Source organism: Hypanus sabinus, chromosome X1 (assembly GCF_030144855.1).
Source record: "Hypanus sabinus isolate sHypSab1 chromosome X1, sHypSab1.hap1, whole genome shotgun sequence".
In the NCBI taxonomy this organism is placed as follows: Eukaryota; Metazoa; Chordata; class Chondrichthyes; order Myliobatiformes; family Dasyatidae; genus Hypanus; species Hypanus sabinus.
Genome location: NC_082738.1, coordinates 18,003,904 through 18,023,213, shown reverse-complemented (window position 1 = coordinate 18,023,213; position 19,310 = coordinate 18,003,904). Strand labels below are relative to the sequence as shown.

The following is a 19,310-nucleotide window of genomic DNA, read 5'->3' as shown; positions in this document are numbered from 1 at the left end:
ATGATGGACATCCTGGTGGAGGGGCACAGGACCAGCTGCCTGTTTGACACGGGCAGCACTGAGAGTTTTATTGACCTGGACACGGTGCAACACTGCGGACTCGTGACACGGCCAGTAAGCCAGAGGGTCACCATGGCTTCTGGGTCATATTCCACAGACATCCGGGTGGGTTGTGTAGCGACATTGGTGGTGTAGGGCACAGAATATCGGGACTTTGCGCTACTGGTCATGCCTCAACTGTGTGCGCCTGTGCTATTGGGGCTGGACTTCCAGAGCCACCTCGAAAGTGTGACCATGGCATATGACGGGCCCCTCCCACCACTCACTGTCAGGAATCCTCAGTTTTGTGGGACTTCGTCATATACCCCACTACTGACCACACACACACACCGACCCACACATCCCACCCAACACCATGCCGACCGCTGCACTACCGACACCACTTGCAGCCTCTCCACCCTCAAGATCCCTCCCCCACCGCTGTTCGCCAACCTGACCCCTGACTGTAAACCTGTGGCAACTAAAAGCAGGAGGTACAGTGCGGGGGACAGGGCCTTCATTCAGTCAGAGGTGCAGCGGCTGCTCAGGGAGGGGATCATTGAGTCAAGCACAAGTCCTTGGAGGGCCCAGGTGGTTGTTGTTCGGACTGGGCAGAAAAATAGGATGGTCGTGGACTATAGTCAAACCATCAATAGGTTCACGCAGCTTGACGCGTACCCCCTACCCCGCATCGTGGATATGGTCAACCAGATAGCTCAGTACAAGGTGTACTCGACAATAGACCTGAAATCCGCTTATCACCAGCTCCCCATCCGCCCAGAGGACCCGCCCCTACACCGCCTTCGAGGCGGGCGGCAGGTTCTATCACTTCCTGCGCATCCCCTTCGGTGTCACGAATGGTGTCTCAGTCTTCCAGAGGGAAATGGACCGGATGGTGGACCAGTGCCAACTGAAGGCCACGCTCCCAGATCTGGATAACATCACCATCTGTGGTCGCGACTGGCCGGATCACAACGCCAACCTCCAACGATTTTTCCAAGTGGCCAAAGCCCTGAACCTTACTTATAACAGGGACAAGTGTGTGTTCGGAACCACCCGACTCGCTATCCTTGGGTATGTCGTGGAAAACGGGGTCATTGGCCCTGATCCTGACCGTATGCACCCCCTGTTAGAACTCCCTCTTCCCACCACTCTCAAAGCCCTCAAACGGTGCCTGGGTTTCTTTTCCTATTACGCCCAATGGGTCCCTCATTACGCAGACAAGGCCCGCCCCCTGGTCAAGTCTACCACTTTTCCCCTCTCTGCTGAGGCCCGCGCGACCTTCAGCTGCATTAAAGGGGACATTGCCAAAGCAACGATGCATGCGGTGGACGAGACCATTCCCTTCCAAGTAGAGAGTGACGCCTCTGATTTCGCACTGGCTGCTACCCTCAGTCAGGCAGGCAGACCAGTAGCATTCTTTTCTCGTACCCTTCAAGGCTCTGAAATTTGGCACTCTGTGGTGGAGAAAGAAGCCCAGGCCATAGTGGAGGCTATTAGGCACTGGAGGCACTATCTCGCCGGCAAAAGGTTCACCTTGCTGACCGACCAGCGCTCCGTTGCGTTCATGTTCAGCAACCAACAGCGGGCAAAATCAAAAATGATAAGATTTTGCGGTGGAGAATAGAACTCTCCACCTACAACTATGATATCCTGTACTGGTCTGGAAGGCTCAATGAGCCCCCTGATGCCCTATCCCGGGGAGCGTGTGCCAGCGCACAGCTCGACCAGCTATATACCCTCCATGCACATCTTTGCCACCCGGGGGTCACCCGATTTTACCATTTCGTGAAAGCCCGGAACCTGCCGTACTCCCTTGAGGACATCAGGACGATGACCAGGGACTGCCAAATCTGCGCTGAGCGCAAACCGCACTTCTACCGTCCTGAAACGGTGCAACTTGTCAAGGCCACCCGCCCTTTTGAGTGACTGAGTGTTGACTTTAAGGGCCCCCTTTCCTCCACCGACTGCAATGTCTATTTTCTCAACATTATCGACGAGTACTCGCGGTTCCCTTTTGCCATCCCCTGCCCCGACACCACTACCACATCCGTCATAAAAGCCCTGCGCCAGCTCTTCACTCTGTTCGGATATCCCTGCTATATCCACAGTGATAGAGGGTCCTCCTTTATGAGTGACGAGCTGCGCCAGTACCTGCTGGCTAGGGGCATTGCTACTAGTAGGATCACAAGCTATAATCCCCGGGGAAATGGACAGGTGGAGAGGGAGAATGCCACTGTGTGGAAGGCCACACTTTTAGCCCTTAGGTCAAAAGGGTTGCCGGTCTCTCGATGGCAGAAGGTCCTCCCCGAGGCACTCCACTCTATCCGCTCTCTGTTATGTACGTCCACCAATGCCACCCCTCACGAACGCCTATTCTCTTTTCCCAGGAAGTCTGCCACTGGGACCACCCTACAGGTTTGGCTGACATCCCCAGGGCCAGTGCTGCTCCGGAAACATGCGAGGAGCAATAAATACTCCCCGCTGGTCGAGAGGGTTCACCTTCTACATGCGAACCTCCAGTATGCCTACGTGGTCTTACCTGATAGGCCGGAGGACACGGTCTCCGTCCGCGACCTGGTGCCCGCAGGAGCACCAGACCCCTACCCCGAACACTCCACGGTAACTATGAACCCTGTACCCCGGGATAGCAGACAAGAGCCAAGGCTCACCTGGCTTTTCACTACCATTCTCCTTGAATAGGGGAGCAACATTCATTTCCTTCCACTCTTCCAAATGCAAAAATCTCCACCAGAGCCCCAGCAATTACCTCCCTTGCTTCACATAACACCCCAGAATAGATTTCATCAGGCCCTGGGGATTTGCTCACCTTCATGTGCATTGATAATTCCAAAAAACACATCCTCTTTCCTGCTACACACACGTTCCAGACTGTCAGTGTACAGCACCCTTTCTCCCCAGTGAATGTTGGACCTGAAGCAAGGTCTCAAAATGTCAAAAATACTCACTGAGCTCCTCCAATAGATTGTTCTTTCATTGCCTAATCTTACCTCCTTTGTTTATCATCTTTCCAGGACTCCATACTCTTACTATTTCACTCTCAGCCACCTCCAACTTATTGAAGAAGAGAGTGAGCAGCTTCAAGTCCCTGGGTGTCAACGTCTCTGAAGATCTATCCCGGGCCCAGCATATCAATGCAAAGAAGGCACAACAGTTGTTATATTTCATTAGGAATTTAAGGAGAACTGGGGTATGTCACCAAAGACACTCACACGTTTTTACAGATGTACCGTGGAGAGCATTCTAAATGGTTGCATCACTGTCTGATTTGGAGGGGCCCCTGCACAGGGTCAGGAAAAGCCACAGAAAGATGTAAACTCAGCCAGCTCCATCATGGGTACTAGCCTCCCCAGCATCAAGGACACCTTCAAAAGGCGATGACTTAAAAAGGTGGCATCCATTGTTAAAGACCCCCATCACGCAGAAGGCACCCTCTTCTCATTCACTGCAGCTACGGTAGAGGTGTACAGGAGCCTGAAGACACACACTCAATGATTCAGGAACAGCTCCTTCCCCTCCGCCATCAGGGAGGAGGTACAGGAGCCTGAAGACACACACTCAACGATTCAGGAACAGCTTCTTCCCCTCTGCCATCAGGGAGGAGGTACAGGAGCCTGGAGACACACACTTAACGATTCAGGAACAGCTTCTTCCTCTCTGCCATCAGGGAGGAGGTACAGGAGCCTGAAGACACACACTCAACGATTCAGGAACAGCTTCTTCCCCTCTGCCATCAGGGAGGAGGTACAGGAGCCTGAAGACACACAGTCAACGATTCAGGAACAGCTTCTTCCCCTCTGCCATCAGGGAGGAGGTACAGGAGCCTGAAGACACACACTCAATGATTCAGGAACAGCTTCTTCCCCTCTGCCATCAGGGAGGAGGTACAGGAGTCTGAAGACACACACTTAACGATTCAGGAACAGCTTCTTCCTCTCTGCCATCAGGGAGGAGGTACAGGAGCCTGAAGACACACACTCAACGATTCAGGAACAGCTTCTTCCCGTCTGCCATCAGGGAGGAGGTACAGGAGCCTGAAGACACACACTCAGTGATTCAGGAACAGCTCCTTCCCCTCCGCCATCAGGGAGGAGGTACAGGAGCCTGAAGACACACACTCAACGATTCAGGAACAGCTTCTTCCCCTCTGCCATCAGGGAGGAGGTACAGGAGCCTGGAGACACACACTTAACGATTCAGGAACAGCTTCTTCCTCTCTGCCATCAGGGAGGAGGTACAGGAGCCTGAAGACACACACTCAACGATTCAGGAACAGCTTCTTCCCCTCTGCCATCAGGGAGGAGGTACAGGAGCCTGAAGACACACAGTCAACGATTCAGGAACAGCTTCTTCCCCTCTGCCATCAGGGAGGAGGTACAGGAGCCTGAAGAGACACACTTAACGATTCAGGAACAGCTTCTTCCCCTCTGCCATCAGGGAGGAGGTACAGGAGCCTGAAGACACACACTCAATGATTCAGGAACAGCTTCTTCCCCTCTGCCATCAGGGAGGAGGTACAGGAGCCTGAAGACACACACTTAACGATTCAGGAACAGCTTCTTCCCCTGAATGGGCAATGAACACCTCACTGTTTTACTCTTTTTGCACTATTTAATTTAATTATCTTTTTTTATATACACTTATTGTAATTTATAGTTTTATTGTTGTGTACTGCTGGCCCCAAACAAATTTCACAACATATGCCAGTGATATTAAATCTGATTGAGAGTGTTGATCTGCCCTTCTTGCAGGTGCTCCCAATCCACATCTGCCAGCTTCTGTCTTCCATTAGTGAGGTCGCTCTTCCCCCAGATACGGACCTCAACTCTAGGTGCAATCGTATCCTTCTCCGTGATCATCCATGACATGGCGATGGTTTGCAAAGGGAACTTCCCTCATCTTTCCACATTCTATGGATTCCGAACAAACAATTCTGCCCAGATATGCATTTGCTATGAACTTGACTTCCAAGATTTGTCTTTCTGAAGAGTTGTTGCAATCACAGCCTCAATTGACATGTTAGTTCCAGCTAACAGATACCCATTACGTTCTGTTCTGTGTAAAAGAGAACCTATAATTATATTTGTCTTAAATGATTTGTTTCTTTATATTCTTTTGTTTAATTTGCACAGATATAACATGAATAGTATCTGTCACGTTCTCCTTCGGGTGTAACGAAACGCCGAATTTAACGTCCGGATAAACCACAGCCAATGCAAACCAGATCGCAGTAAGATTAACCATTTACTGTTCACTCTTCACATTAACATATGGTGAAAACTGTTGATAAAACAATACAAGATTGATACAGTATTTGTTCCTTCCTTAATATCACATTTCAAGTGTAAATACTCGCAAAGGTGACTATAACTACATTACACTAAGGTGCAGTATACAGGGAGAGTTTACCTGCTCCATTGACTACTTTAAATACACTTCCATGCAAACTATCCGCGACTCTTTAACTAACAAAGGCATAAACATTATCTACCGTCGTTACCTGTAACAGGATCACTATTAACATCTTAGTTCAATATATCGATTATCTATTAACTTACAGCGTTGCTCTCACTGTGATTTCTCATGCCTGCAAAACTGCTTGTGCTCAGGTGAACCTCGTGGAAAGCCCCCACCCTCGCGCTAATTTCAAACCGGTGTTTTCCCACAAGACGCGGCGAAACCGGATGTGACGTCATCGCATGCCGATATATTTTACATGCAATGAATACACTTTAAACACTTCTAATTCTAACTAGAAAATACTATTGAATGAATTACTAAGCGAAAATATTATAAACTAAATAACTGTCGTAAAGACAGCACACTCCCCGCTTGACCTTCGTAAGGTCACAATGAGCAGAGTACAAAACTTAGTCTCTTAATCAGTCATTGGGTAGAAGTAGAATAACTTCTGTAACTGGCCTTTGGTAAATTTTCACATCGCCTTGGTCGGTAGTCTTCAATTCGATCTTCCTGACATGTCCATCCTCGCTAGGGAATGTAGCAGTGATTCTGGCCATTGGCCAGCTGTTGCGGGTGATCTGCTTGTCCCTGAGCAGGACTAGGTCTCCGACTTGAAGATTCCTGCGGGGTTCTGTCCACTTTCGTCTCTGTTGCAACGAGGGTAGATATTCCTGTCTCCAGCGGGACCAGAACTGATTCGCCAGAGCTTGGACTTGTCTCCATTGCTTTGTGTACAGATCCCTGTCTGAAAAGTCTCCTGGTGGAGGAGGTGCTCCTGCCTTCTGCGTAAGGAGCGTTGATGGCGAAAGTATAAAGGGGTTTTCTGGGTCAGAAGACACAGGTAGGAATGATTGTGCGTTTATAATGGCTGTGACCTCTGCCATTAGGGTGCACAGTACCTCGTGGGCCAATCGGGTGCGTTGCTGTATCTCAGGTTTCCTTTTCCAGGTTTTCCGTAAGGACGTGAACCGTTTGACTGCCTGCTCTTTGTTATCTGGTGAGCGCTGGCGTGGTTCTCTGATTGGCAATGGGGCAACCCCATTATTTGCTTCATCTCTGAAGACCTTGGTGTCTTTGGTTTTTAAAGAAATGGTATCTTGAGCTGATTGTGCAAGTTTGTTGTCATACTTCGTTAGAGCGAAGACTGACTGGCCCAGCGACTCGTCGCTTGCCTCGCGCTTGTTAACGCCTTGTTGTGCTTCCTTGATGCACGGGACACTCGGGCAGGGTCGAAAGATTGAATGGCGGCCACTCTCTAGCACATTGGTCTTGAGTGTGTTAACCATCGGTTTGTGTACGTCACCGAGACACACCTCTCCTATCACCACCCAGCCCAGATCCAGACGTTGCGCGAAGGGGGCGTTGAGTGGTCCATTGATCTGCTGCCTAACCTTGTGTACCTGGATAACATCTCTTCCTAATAGCAGGAGTATTTCCGCTTTCGGATCCAGTTCTGGGATGTGTTTGGCGATGTGGTGGAGATGCGGCTGGTGTAGCACCGCACTTGGTGTCGGGATCCCAGCGCGGTTATTCATGATTTCATTGCACTCTAAGAGCGGAGGGAGACAGATGACGACTTTACCATCCAGGGACTCGATCTGGATGCCTTCTGCCTTCCTTCCTTGGGTTTTCATGTTGCCTGAGCAAGTTTTGAGGTAGTATGGGAACCGCTCACTCTCAATGTTGAATAATTTAAAGAACTCTGGACTGACTAGTGAACGATTGCTCTGATCGTCCAGAATCACGTAGGCTTTGATGGCCTTGTCTTTGGCTCCTTTAGGGTACACCTTAGTGAGGCAGATCTTGGAACAAGAACGACTTGACTGAGCTTGACCGCAAACTTCTGTACAGTTCGTGCTGACAGCTATTGACCTAGAGTGAGCCTCTCCCTCCCCGCCGTCCTGTTGTGGGGGTGAAGGAGCGCTCTCGGTTTGTGGTGACAGGTCGGGATGCATGGCCTCGACGTGATCTGGGCTGCCACATTCCGGACACTTCACGGCGATCGTACACTCTCTGGCGAGGTGAGAGGTTGAGGAACAGCATCTAAAACATATTCTTTTCTCCTTGAGAAGAGCCGTCCTCTCTTCAAGGGGTTTTTCCCTAAACATTCTGCATGCTTTCAGGGGGTGAGGTTTGTTATGCAATGGACAATACTTGCCAGGGTCGTTGTTAGTTGTAAGGGCTTCGGTCTTGAGCACTGACACGGGTTTATCAATGTTGAAAACATTCGAAACGGATCTGCTTGGCTTGGTGTAAATCGAACTGCTTCCTGGACCTACAAGGCTAGGGTCGTTTCGCCTCTTCGCCTCCTTGCACACAAACCTAGTGAGGAGCTCAAAGGGAGGAAATCGACCATCGTGGTCTTCCTTGTACTCTGAGGCAACAGTCAGCCACTTGTCCTGCAGCCCAAATGGAAGTTTGTCCACAATTGGTCTAATCCCGGATGGAGTATCTAGGAATACTAGACCAGCTGAATAGCCATCTTCTTTGGCGCCTTGGATCTCCATGAGTAAATCTCCGAATTCTCTTAACTTAAAGTGATCTTTGGCTGACACCTTAGGAAAGTTTTCCAGACGTCGATATAGCGCCCTTTCAATAATGTCGGGGGACCCATATCTCTCCCAAAGTCTCTCCCACGCTTCGCTTAAGGCTAGCTCAGGTTTGTTGATGTACACTGAACGCATGCGTCTCACCTGGTCGCGTGATTCTTTCCCCAGCCATTTCGCCATAAGGTCCAACCTTTGGGTTGCACTGAGCTGGACCCCGTCAATCACGTTGGTGAATGTGGAGAGCCAAGCACGGTAATTTTCGGGTTTATCGTCAAACTGGTACAGTCCCGAAGTGACGAGATCCCGTCGTGCTAAATACTGCAGCGTGGGATCGGCTGCAAGCGGCATGTGGGCTGGAGAAGTGCGTTGGCGCCCATATGACTGAGAACGCACGTTTCTCATGGAATTTGCCATCCTGGATTCAACCTCCGCGTCTCTTCGCATCGAACTTTGTAACTTTGGTGTCAAAGTATATCGGTTGTCAGCTCTTTCATTCTTGACTTCATCGCGGGGCCGCGAGGGTAAATTCTCCTCCTCGTAGCTGGGGAAGTTATCGAATAGGTATGGAGAGGGGAGACGAGCCTGCCTGTCTGCTTGATATTGTACATAGTCGCTCGTGCGTTCCAGTCTGGTCCTTTCCAAAGCAGAGCTTGTTTCGGTCAGATCACGCGACCCTTCAGCTTCTTCTATGTACTCTGCTTCCACCCTGGCAGCTTCTCCTTCTCCTTCTAGCTGCAGCACATGCAACTCTGTCGATATTTTTGTCATTTCCAACTGGGTTTCGGCTTCTCTGGCGGCCTGTTCTCTCTGGATTTCGGCTTCTCTGGCAGCCTCTTCTCTTTGTCTGGCAGCCTCTTCTCTTTCTCTGGCAGCCTCTTCTCTTTGTCTGGCGGCCCTTTCGGCTTCTTTGGTGGCCAGTTTCATTTTCAAAACTGCCTCTTGTTTGGCGTAATGCAGTCGCACCTTGGCGGCTTCTGCCTTGGCTCTTGCCTGTGTGGACTTACTTGATGTCGTTCTACTGCCCTTGTCGCTGGGCGCCATCGACTTGATCCCGGATCGAGCTGACATTGCAGCACTTGGAACACCTGATAACGCCTGGGTGGGCTTACTTGATGTCGGTTTACTGCCCTTGTCGCTGGGCGGCGTCGACTTGATGCTGGATTGAGCTGACATTGCAGCACTTGAAACACCTGATAATGCCGCTTTTTCACTGTCACGTTCTCCTTCGGGTGTAACGAAACGCCGAATTTAACGTCCGGATAAACCACAGCCAATGCAAACCAGATCGCAGTAAGATTAACCATTTACTGTTCACTCTTCACATTAACATATGGTGAAAACTGTTGATAAAACAATACAAGATTGATACAGTATTTGTTCCTTCCTTAATATCACATTTCAAGTGTAAATACTCGCAAAGGTGACTATAACTACATTACACTAAGGTGCAGTATACAGGGAGAGTTTACCTGCTCCATTGACTACTTTAAATACACTTCCATGCAAACTATCCGCGACTCTTTAACTAACAAAGGCATAAACATTATCTACCGTCGTTACCTGTAACAGGATCACTATTAACATCTTAGTTCAATATATCGATTATCTATTAACTTACAGCGTTGCTCTCACTGTGATTTCTCATGCCTGCAAAACTGCTTGTGCTCAGGTGAACCTCGTGGAAAGCCCCCACCCTCGCGCTAATTTCAAACCGGTGTTTTCCCACAAGACGCGGCGAAACCGGATGTGACGTCATCGCATGCCGATATATTTTACATGCAATGAATACACTTTAAACACTTCTAATTCTAACTAGAAAATACTATTGAATGAATTACTAAGCGAAAATATTATAAACTAAATAACTGTCGTAAAGACAGCACAGTATCTATGAACAGAAAATTTTAATATTCAAAAATAAATGCCTTCAATTAGGTCCCCACTTTAATAATGAAATAGGCTAATAGGTAATAAATAAGAGAAAATAGTACATTTCAGAAAGGATACGTCTCAGTGTTAATGGAATCATAACCAGAACAAAGGCCAGTAGTTAATGGAAGCCTTGAATTCAGTCTTGAGTTAAAAATCAAAAACATTTAACCCAACGGATGGCAGGAAGCTCACAGGATCAAGTTTCACCGGAAAGAGTTAATATTAATCCAATCTTACCTCAGCCTAACAATATCCAGTGTTAAAATTATCCAATATTCTCAATTTTGTGGGCAAGTCTGAGCTCTTCCATCAAATGCAGTAGCCCAGATACTGGAATCCAAACTAAATAAAGACTACTACTCAAAGCTGGCCAATTGTCAACATTTCAACTCCAAGAAATGCAGAGCAGCATCAACCACTGTACACAAGTCTTTTCTGGTCCACAAAACTCTGATTTTGTCAATTGAGTGGAACCATGAAGTATCCTCAAATTTGTCTGCCAACAGAAATTCACCTGTGTCTTGCATTTGTTTCATAGAGTCAGATCACTACAACACAGAAACAGGCCCTTTGGCCCATCTAGTCCATGCCAAATCGTTGTTCATTCTGGTTCCATTGACCCACACCTGGACCAAACCCCTCCCATCCATGTACCTTTCCAAACTTCCCTGAAATGCTACATTCGAACCCACATCCAGCAGCTGCACTGGCAGCTTGCATCACACTATGAGGAAAGGCATTCCCCCTCAGGTTTCCCTTAAATATTTCACCTTTCACCCTTAACCTATGAGCTCTAATTCTAGTCTTAGTGGGAAAAGTCTGCTTCAGAATACATGCAAACCATATTTTTAGCCAGCGGGGCCACAGCCAAGCCAATCACAGTGCAGACCAGTGTCAAGGAAGACTCCAGCACCACCTCAGTATTTCTCATCACCATGAATCCAAGTGGAAGCAGGTCACTCTTAAAAGAGAAAAGAATATGCTAGGAATGGTAAAATATTGACCTGGAACTGGACTGGTGCCTTATGCCCAACGCACAGAGATGGGGGGAGGATAGAACACACATTTCCCGCACCAGTAGATTTCTTTGTCCGTCATTCTGAAGGCACGAGTTCAAATCTTGACTTTTTTTACTACTTATTTAATTTATATAATATATACTCTATATCTTACTGTGACTTATAGTATTTCATGAATTCCACTGCACCACTGGCACAAAACAACAAAATTCCACGACACACATCAGTGATAATAAACCTGATCACAAACAAGAAAATATCTGCAGCTGCTGGAAATCCAAGCAAGACACAGAAAATGCTGGAAGAACTCAGCAGGCCAGGCAGCATCTATGAGGAAGAGTACAGTCAACATTTTTACCCAAGACCCTTCAGCCCCTTTGAATACCATCTTTGAAATGTGGGAAGAAACCCACAGGGTCACAGGGAGAACGTACAAACTCCTTACAGACAGCAGAAGAATTGAATCTGGATCACTGGCATTATGCTAACCATTACACTACTGTCCCACCCTAAATCTAGAATGTAAAACAAAACACCGTGAGTAAAGGTGACCGTAAAACAACTGCTTCATCATAAAAGCTGATCTCATTCACGAACGTCCATTACAGAAGCAAAGGGCGTCCCCACAGACCCACAGCAATGTGGGTACCACATGAGCCAGCTGTTCCTGTAAATGGTTCAGGACAGAGGCTTTTTAGTGCACTGGGGATAGACGATCAATGCCAGCAACGCCGACGTTCTGTGAACGGATGGGTTACCCAGTGAGAATGGTCTACCTGGCCAAGAAGTAAGTCACGCCCTTGTCCTTCCCAACTACAGAAGCACAACTACCTCAGAATCAGAATCGGGTTTATTATCAATACTATATGTCGTGAAATTTGCTAATTTGTAACAGCAGTACATTGCAATACATAAAACGATTACTGTAAGTTACAAAAATAAATAAATAATGCAAAAGATGAATAATGAGGTGGTGTTCAGAAATCCAATGGCAATGTTCTTAAAACAGCACTCAAATCCAAGAAAGACACCTTAAAGAAGTCTGCTATACGCATTCTGACCTACACATCAAAGCTTCTCCAACATGAGGATCACACTCTGGTGCTCAGGGCAACCACTCTGAATGTGATGTTGTTACACAGCCAATTCACACAGCAATGTCCACTCAACAAGCATCCAAGACAAATACCCTGGACTGCTGCCGGAGCAGCGTATGCACCAATCCTTGCTTTCCTACACATAGCACCACCAAATGGACCAGTCCCTTCCAGGAGAGGGCACCTCCAGTAACGCAGAACTCCCGCAGTACTGCACTGGAGTGATGCAAGGGATTGGGCTCAACTTGCAGCTGAACTATCCCACCAACTGCCCCGAGCTTATAACGTGACCAAAGTCACAGACTGGCAGTCAAGGTGCATTGGGGGGGAGGTAAGTACATAGTTAAGTACAGCTGATGTGATCAATGTACTTGATCTTGACAAGAAGTAAAAGTATAAATACAAGAGCCTCTGTTGATGCTGGAAACCTAAGGTAACAGACACAAAATGCTGGAGGAACTCAGCAGGTCAGGCAGCATCTATGGAAGTAAATAAACAGTTGACATTTCGGGCTGAGACCCTTCTTCAGGACTGGAAAGGAAGGGGAAGACAACAGAATAAAGATGTGGGGGGAGGGGAAAGAAACAGCTGGAAGGTGATAGGTGAAGCCAGGTGGGTAGGACAGCCTGGACACCTCCGGCTGGTGACAAATGTCGCCAACCCCAGTTCCAACAACCCCGAGCAGATCCAGACCTCAGAATCCACCGCCGTCAACTTCAGACTGCCTCCAGACTGCAAATTGTGCGACCTCTAGCTCCAGCTCCAGGCTGGACCTTGGCTGCAGCACGTCCAGGCCAAGACTTTCCTTGCTGCCACTGAGCCCCCAGGCTCCCCTTTCCCCACCAACAATTCAGGCTCCACTGTCACCTCCTGGGTCCTCGGAACCTCCACCTTGCCCAAACACCCCAACCCTCCCCCCTCATCCCACTCTAATCCCTGCCATGTTTTCACCATTCCCTCTGACCTTCCCCTCTCAGTTAGGGCCTCACCTTTGTCCCCCTGCACTTCCACCTCAGTGAGTCCTGCAGCTGCCTGGGCTCTTCTTCTGTCGCCTCCGTCTCCGAGCCCACTTCACACGGATGACCCCCTTCTCCCGTCGCCAACCCTCCTCCTTTTCTTGGACACCCCGCTCTGGTTCTCTGCCTGCTCTGCATCTTTTCATCTTGGGCTGCCGACATCAATCGGCTCGAGTTCAGCACTCCTCTCTCCTCCTTGAGCCCCACCTCCTCTGAATGCACTGTTCTCCACTCTCTCCAAACCTGCTGACAAAGGGGGCGGACTGACCTCTACCTTGCTGATGCCTCTGACACCTCCTCATACCTACCCCTTGAAAAGGACCCCACTCCGGACCATCAGAAAACTGTCTCTGATGCCGTCAGCATCAACGGAGGAGGAAGGGAAACCCTTTTCTTTGAAGGAGGACATCTCTGATGTGTTGGAAAGGAAAGCTGCACCCTGGTATCAGATGTGGTGGAGAAAAGGGGATGGCATTTTTACAGGAGACAGGGCGGGAAGAGGTATAGTCAAGATAACCGTGGGAATCAGAAGGTTTATAAAAGATGTCAGTCAACAGATTGTCTCTAGAGATGGAGACAGAGAGATCGAGAAAGGGGAGGGAGGTGTCAGAAATGGATCAAGTGAATTTAAGGGCAGGGTGGAAGTTCGAGGCAAAGTTAATGAAATTGACGAGGTCAGCACGGGTGCATGAAGCAGCACCAATGCAGTCATCAATGTAGTGGAGGAAGAGTTGGGAAGCGTTACCAGGGAAGGCTTGGAACATGGACTGTTCTGAGTAGCCAATGAAGAGGCAGGCATAGCTGGGGCCCATGGTTATCCTGAGTCCGGAGCAAGTGGGAGGAGCTGAAGGAATAATATTTGAGGGTGAGGTCCAGTTCTGTCAGATGGAGGAGGGTGATGGAAGTATGGAACTGGTTGGTTTTTTTATTGAGAAAGAAGCTTTATGGCCTTGATGGGGGATTGAAGTGTACAAGGACCGAACATCCGTGGTGAAGATGAGGCGGTCAGGGCCAAGGAATTGAAAGTTATTGAGGAGATGGAGAGCATGAGAAGTGTCATGGATATAGGTGGGAAGGGACAGATAGAATGGAGTTGAGGTATGAGATCACAAGTTCAGTGTGGTGGGGCAGAAAGAGACAATTGGCCAACCCGGACAGTCAGGTCTGTAGATCTCGGGTAGGAGGTGGAATCAAGCAGTGCGGGTTAAGGGAACTATGAGCTTGGTGGCGGTGGATGGGAGTTCTCCAGAGATGATGAGGTCAGTGACGGCGTCAGAGACAGTTTTCTGATGTTCCAGAGTGGGGTCCTCTTCAAGGGGTCGGTATGAGGAGGTGTCAGAGTTGTCGTCTGGCCTCAGCAAGGTAGAGGTCAGTGTGCCACACCACAATAGCAACCCCTTTGTCTGCAGGTTTGATGGCAAGTTTGTGATTAGTGCAGAGAGAGTGGAGGGCAGTGCATTAAGAGGGGATGAGGTTCGAAGAGGAGAGAGAGGAATGCTGAAGTTGAGACGGTTAATGTCTCGTCGACCATTTGAGATGAGATCCAGAGCAGGCAGAGACCCAGAGCATTGTGTCTAAGATGAGGAGGAGGGTTGCAGATGAGAGAAGGAGTCATCAGTGTGAGGTGTGGAATTCTTGCCAAAGAACTGGGTTCAGGGATGGAGATGACGGAAGAAGAGCTCGAGGTCTGAACTCACTGAGGTGTGGTTAAAGGGGGACAAAGGTAGGTCCCTTTGAAAATTCTGCCTCAGAGAGGGGAAGGTCTGGGGGAATAGTGAAGGATTAGAGCTGGGATCAGACAGGGGAAGAGATTTGGTGGTGCCAGAGGAGAGGGTTGGGGTGTTCAGGGAAGGCAAGGTGGGAAAGAAGATGGAGGCTCCAAGGACCAAAGAGGTGACAGTGGAAGCTGAGAGACCCAGGGTGGGAGAGTGGTGGTGGGGAAAGGGGGACCTGAGGGCTCAGCAAGGGAAGTCTGGAGATGCTGGCAGCCTGCAATTTGCAGTCTGAAGGCCTCCAAGGTTGTAGAACCAGAGTTGGAACAAGATAGCGGTGACGACCAGTTCGTAGGAAGGATAGCAAGTCTGAGTGAGTATATCGTCAAAGAATTGAAGTACAGCAGAGACCACAGAGGTGGAACAGTGAGAGAGGGTTTCACTGAACTCCTGTCAAAGTAAAGATATAAACTTCTTCAGGGTAGGCATCGCTTGAAAAGATTTTGCAGCGGGGCAGCGAATCATAAACATAAGAAATTCTGCATATGCTGGAAATCCAAAGCAACACACACAAAATGCTGGAGGAACTCAGCAGGTCAGACAGCATCTATGGAAAAGAGTAAACAGTCGATGCTTCAGGTCGAGACCCTTCATCAGGACTGGAAAGGAAGGGGGAAGGTAGGGGGAGGGGGGAGGAGGGTAGCTAGAAGGTGATGCCAGATGGGTGAAAAAGGTAAAGGGCTGGAGAGGAAGGAATCTAATAGGAGATTGGACCATAGGAGAAAGGGAAGAGGGGCACCAGGTGGAGGAGATAGGCAGGTGAGAAGTGGTAAGGGGTCAGAGTGGGGAATAGAACACAGGAGGGGAAGGGAATTTTTTTTAACTTTAAGGAGAAATTGATATTCATTCCATCAGTTTGAAGGCTACCTAGACAGAATATAAGCTGTTGCTCCTCCACCCAGAGGGTGGCCTCGCTGCAGAGCAGGAGGAGGCCATGGACAAGTGCTTATCTGATATCTTAATGCATCTGGCATTCTGGAACTAATTTGAGAAGAGTAGAAACTTCCCTTAAATGATGTGTGATGTGAGTGATGAAAAGGACCGGCCTCACACTGCTTGGGAATGAAACTTTTTGATCGGTTCTGTACCCGGATGCAGGGAAATGGCTTGGATTTTTCAAGTAACAACACATGACCCGTGACAGGGTGAACAGGAGGGACCAATGTGTGCCCCCAGGACTCTTGCTCAGTCACACAAAGTATGTGCAAGAAGGTAGTTAGTCCCTTACAGAAGTTGCTATCTGTGACAGACAACCCTGGGCCTACGTGAGACTTCTGAGGGAGCTCCGTGACCACAGTAGATTTGTAAGCATAATATAATAGGAGCAGGAGCAGGACATTCAGTCCATCAACTGCGACCCTCTACTCCTCTTCTGTGCCAGTTCCCCATGGCCGAGTGTGCACAGGAGGGTGACAAGAGGGGTGAAATCACAGGAGATGATCGAGCAGAGAATTTAGGGCAAAGGGAGGTTGGGGTTAGGTAGAATAATCGACATATAAGAAGTCCAAATAAAAACATGTTCTGCTCGGGGGCACATCGGGTAAATAGGCAAAGGTACAGAAAGGGAAATATGAGAGGAAACGGAAAATGGGATTGGTAAGAAAAAAAAATCTCAAAGATTAAATTTTAAAATGATCCCTAATAAGAATTGAGTTTTGAAGAAATGAGGTTCCACGCTAGCTGTGGTTAACTTTCAGCACCAGAGAGGCTGTCCAGCATTAATTAACAAATTTAAGAATAAGAATGCATGTGGCCCAAATTATGCATTTGTTAGCAATCCATCAAAAATGTACTCTGCAAAAGAGCAATGGACTCTGCCCAATACACCATCCCCACCATCAGTATCTACAGCAGTGGCCGACTCACTGTTATAACTCCCATCTGTCTACACCGTGGTACGTGGCTGGGTGCACCATATACCCACATTTCCAACAACTTTTATCTTGTGAAAGACATGACTGTTCTGGAAAATAACAAGACCAGAGTAATGAAAAATACAATGAGGGGAATCAGGCAGCGTCTGTGGAGACAGAAGCAGAATTAACGTTACAGGTTAATGTGCTTTTAACGGAAAACTTTCTCTGTAGCATAAGTAACACATTAAAGGGATTTTAGAAGCAAAAGAGAAAGATAATTGTGACCAAAAAACCAAACTCAGCAAATCAAAATCCATTTCCACTTTCTAGCCAAACCTCCACAAACCTCCCCCCCCCCCCCCAACCACCCTGCCAAAATGCAGGCTTCAAATTTGAAATATTAAAACAGGCCCAACCTGTCCAAGTTAGCATGTCCTTTCAATGAAGTACAAGACAGCAACCTCATCAATCCACTTTGCCTCTCTACCTTCCCTGCCAACCCCCTTCAACCTCCACTTCAAACTAACATTGGCATGGATCCAGCAATCCCATGCCAAATTCCACAAACTCAATCCCACAAAAGTGAGATTCTCTAGCCCACTTGTTTTGCATCCCTTACAATTCATCTTGCACCTTGCCCTGGTTTGTCCTGTCCCATTTTGTGAGCATCCAACCCAGTCAAGGTCTGAATCTAAACCTTACCACTAGCTTCCCCACCATGGAAACTCCCTTCAAAACCAGATGGACCTCTGCTTTCCAAGAAAGTATACCAAACTTCCTCCTCCCCATTTTTGACCCCCTCCTTTATGATCAATAGCTTCATCTCAAGAGTTTTTCAAACACTCTCACTTCCAGTCCCTTGTGCATCTCATTAACTGTCCCCAGTTTGTATCGAGGGGAATAAACAGTTGTCAATTCCGACTGAGACCCTTTATCAGGATTTACTGAAAACCCTGAATAAATGCCCTAGCATTGCTCAAGATTTCCAGCATCTGCAGGATGTCGTGCTTCCAGTATATATTGCCAAGTAGATGTTGCTGGTTTAATTTTTAGGACTAATCCGGGATAAGTTTCCTGTTTTAAGATCTGTCGATTCCAAAGATTTTACAATGCTTATTGTTCAGCTGTTTAACAAAAAGGTATCAAATAGGTGTAAGAAAGAATCTTTTAAGACCAGTTCAGGGATGAGAAAAAAACGGTGTGAAATCTCCCAGTCCACACTGATGAGATTTAGTGTGCTTTTCCAACGCCTAAATTCCCCGCCCTACTCAATCTCTTTCCTACCTTCCAGTAAGTAGCGGTTTCTGCATTCAGCTCTCCCTTCCCCCAACCCTCACAAAAGATAGGTTCAACCCTTGGACAGGGAAAATCAAATATGTAACCCTCATCTTGTAAAGCACTGCGCCGCACGCCCAGGATACACACAATGATGTTGGAGCAGTTTTTTTATTTTAAAAAGGCAGGTCTCTCTCTCTCTCTCTCTCTCTCACCTTTGCCTTAAGTTTTGCAGATCTTCAGCTAAGTTCTCCTTCTCCACCTGGATCCGGTCCCTGTCTTTCCCCACCAGCTCCAGCTGCCTCTTCAGCTCCCGGATCTCCTGCAGGTAGAGGTCCCCGGCCCTGCTGGGCTCTTTGGACCGGAGCTGGTTGAGCTCCGCCGCCAGCACGGCGTTCTGCTGCTCCAGGAACCTCACCCTGTCGATGAAGTTGGCGAAGCGGTCGTTCAGCTCCTGCAGCTCCACCTTCTCGTTGGTGCGAGTGGTCAGGAACTCCTGGTTCAGGGCGTCGGCCACTGAGAAATCTACCTTCTCGTAAGACAGCCTGGGCGTCGCAGGGGTGCTGGAGCGATGCCGGTACCCGGTGCTCCTTGATGCAGGAGACGCGAGCAGCCTCCCGGAGCTGGACAGCCTGGAGATAGGTGACAGGGTTGAACCCCCATATGACCTCCTGTAAGAGGCTGAGCCGCTGGATACCCGATAGGAAGACATACTTTTGCAGAGAGTGGGACTGAGGAAACAAGCACGTTCCAGACTGGACACTGGCTAAGCGGAGGAGCGCCTCACCTCTTCGTGGATCTTTTATAAGGATTGAAGGAATGACCACGCCTTCTGCGGAGAACAGCAGCCCCTGCTCACACAAATGAGGGGCTCCAGGCATCGGCTGATTTCCAGCCCATTACACACCAACAACACGTGAACAGGCTCATTCAATGCCGTCCAAAAAAGGGGGTTTGGGGCAGAATAGATGTTAAATGTGGCGATATTATGTGCATATGCGGCGGAGGGGTGGGAGAGGAGTGGAGTTTCAAAATAGCTGAACACTGAAATTGATTGGCTTATTTCTTGTACCGATATTCAGTGACAAACTTTGTTCTGCATGCTATCGACACAGATCAATCCAAACATCGGGGTAATACAAAGGGAAAGGCAATAATAGAATGCAGAATAAAGTACTACAATTACAGAGAAAGTGCACTGCAGGCTAACAAATAACGTGCAAGGGCCACAAGGGAGATTGTGGGGTCCAGAGCAACACACACAAAATGCT

General features: G+C 48.4%; 1 protein-coding gene across 1 annotated transcript in view; it reads right to left on the bottom strand.

Annotated features, from left to right (window-relative positions):
- The window catches only part of LOC132384654 (peripherin-like), a 40,940-nt gene extending 22,078 nt beyond the window's left edge, over window positions 1-18,862 (bottom strand). Inside the window, exon 1 of the mRNA XM_059955979.1 lies at window positions 18,255-18,862. Coding sequence (XP_059811962.1) covers window positions 18,255-18,751 — 497 coding nt within the window. The 5' untranslated portion in view covers window positions 18,752-18,862. The remainder of the gene's footprint in view (window positions 1-18,254) is intronic.
- Between the last annotated feature and the right edge of the window lie 448 nt (window positions 18,863-19,310).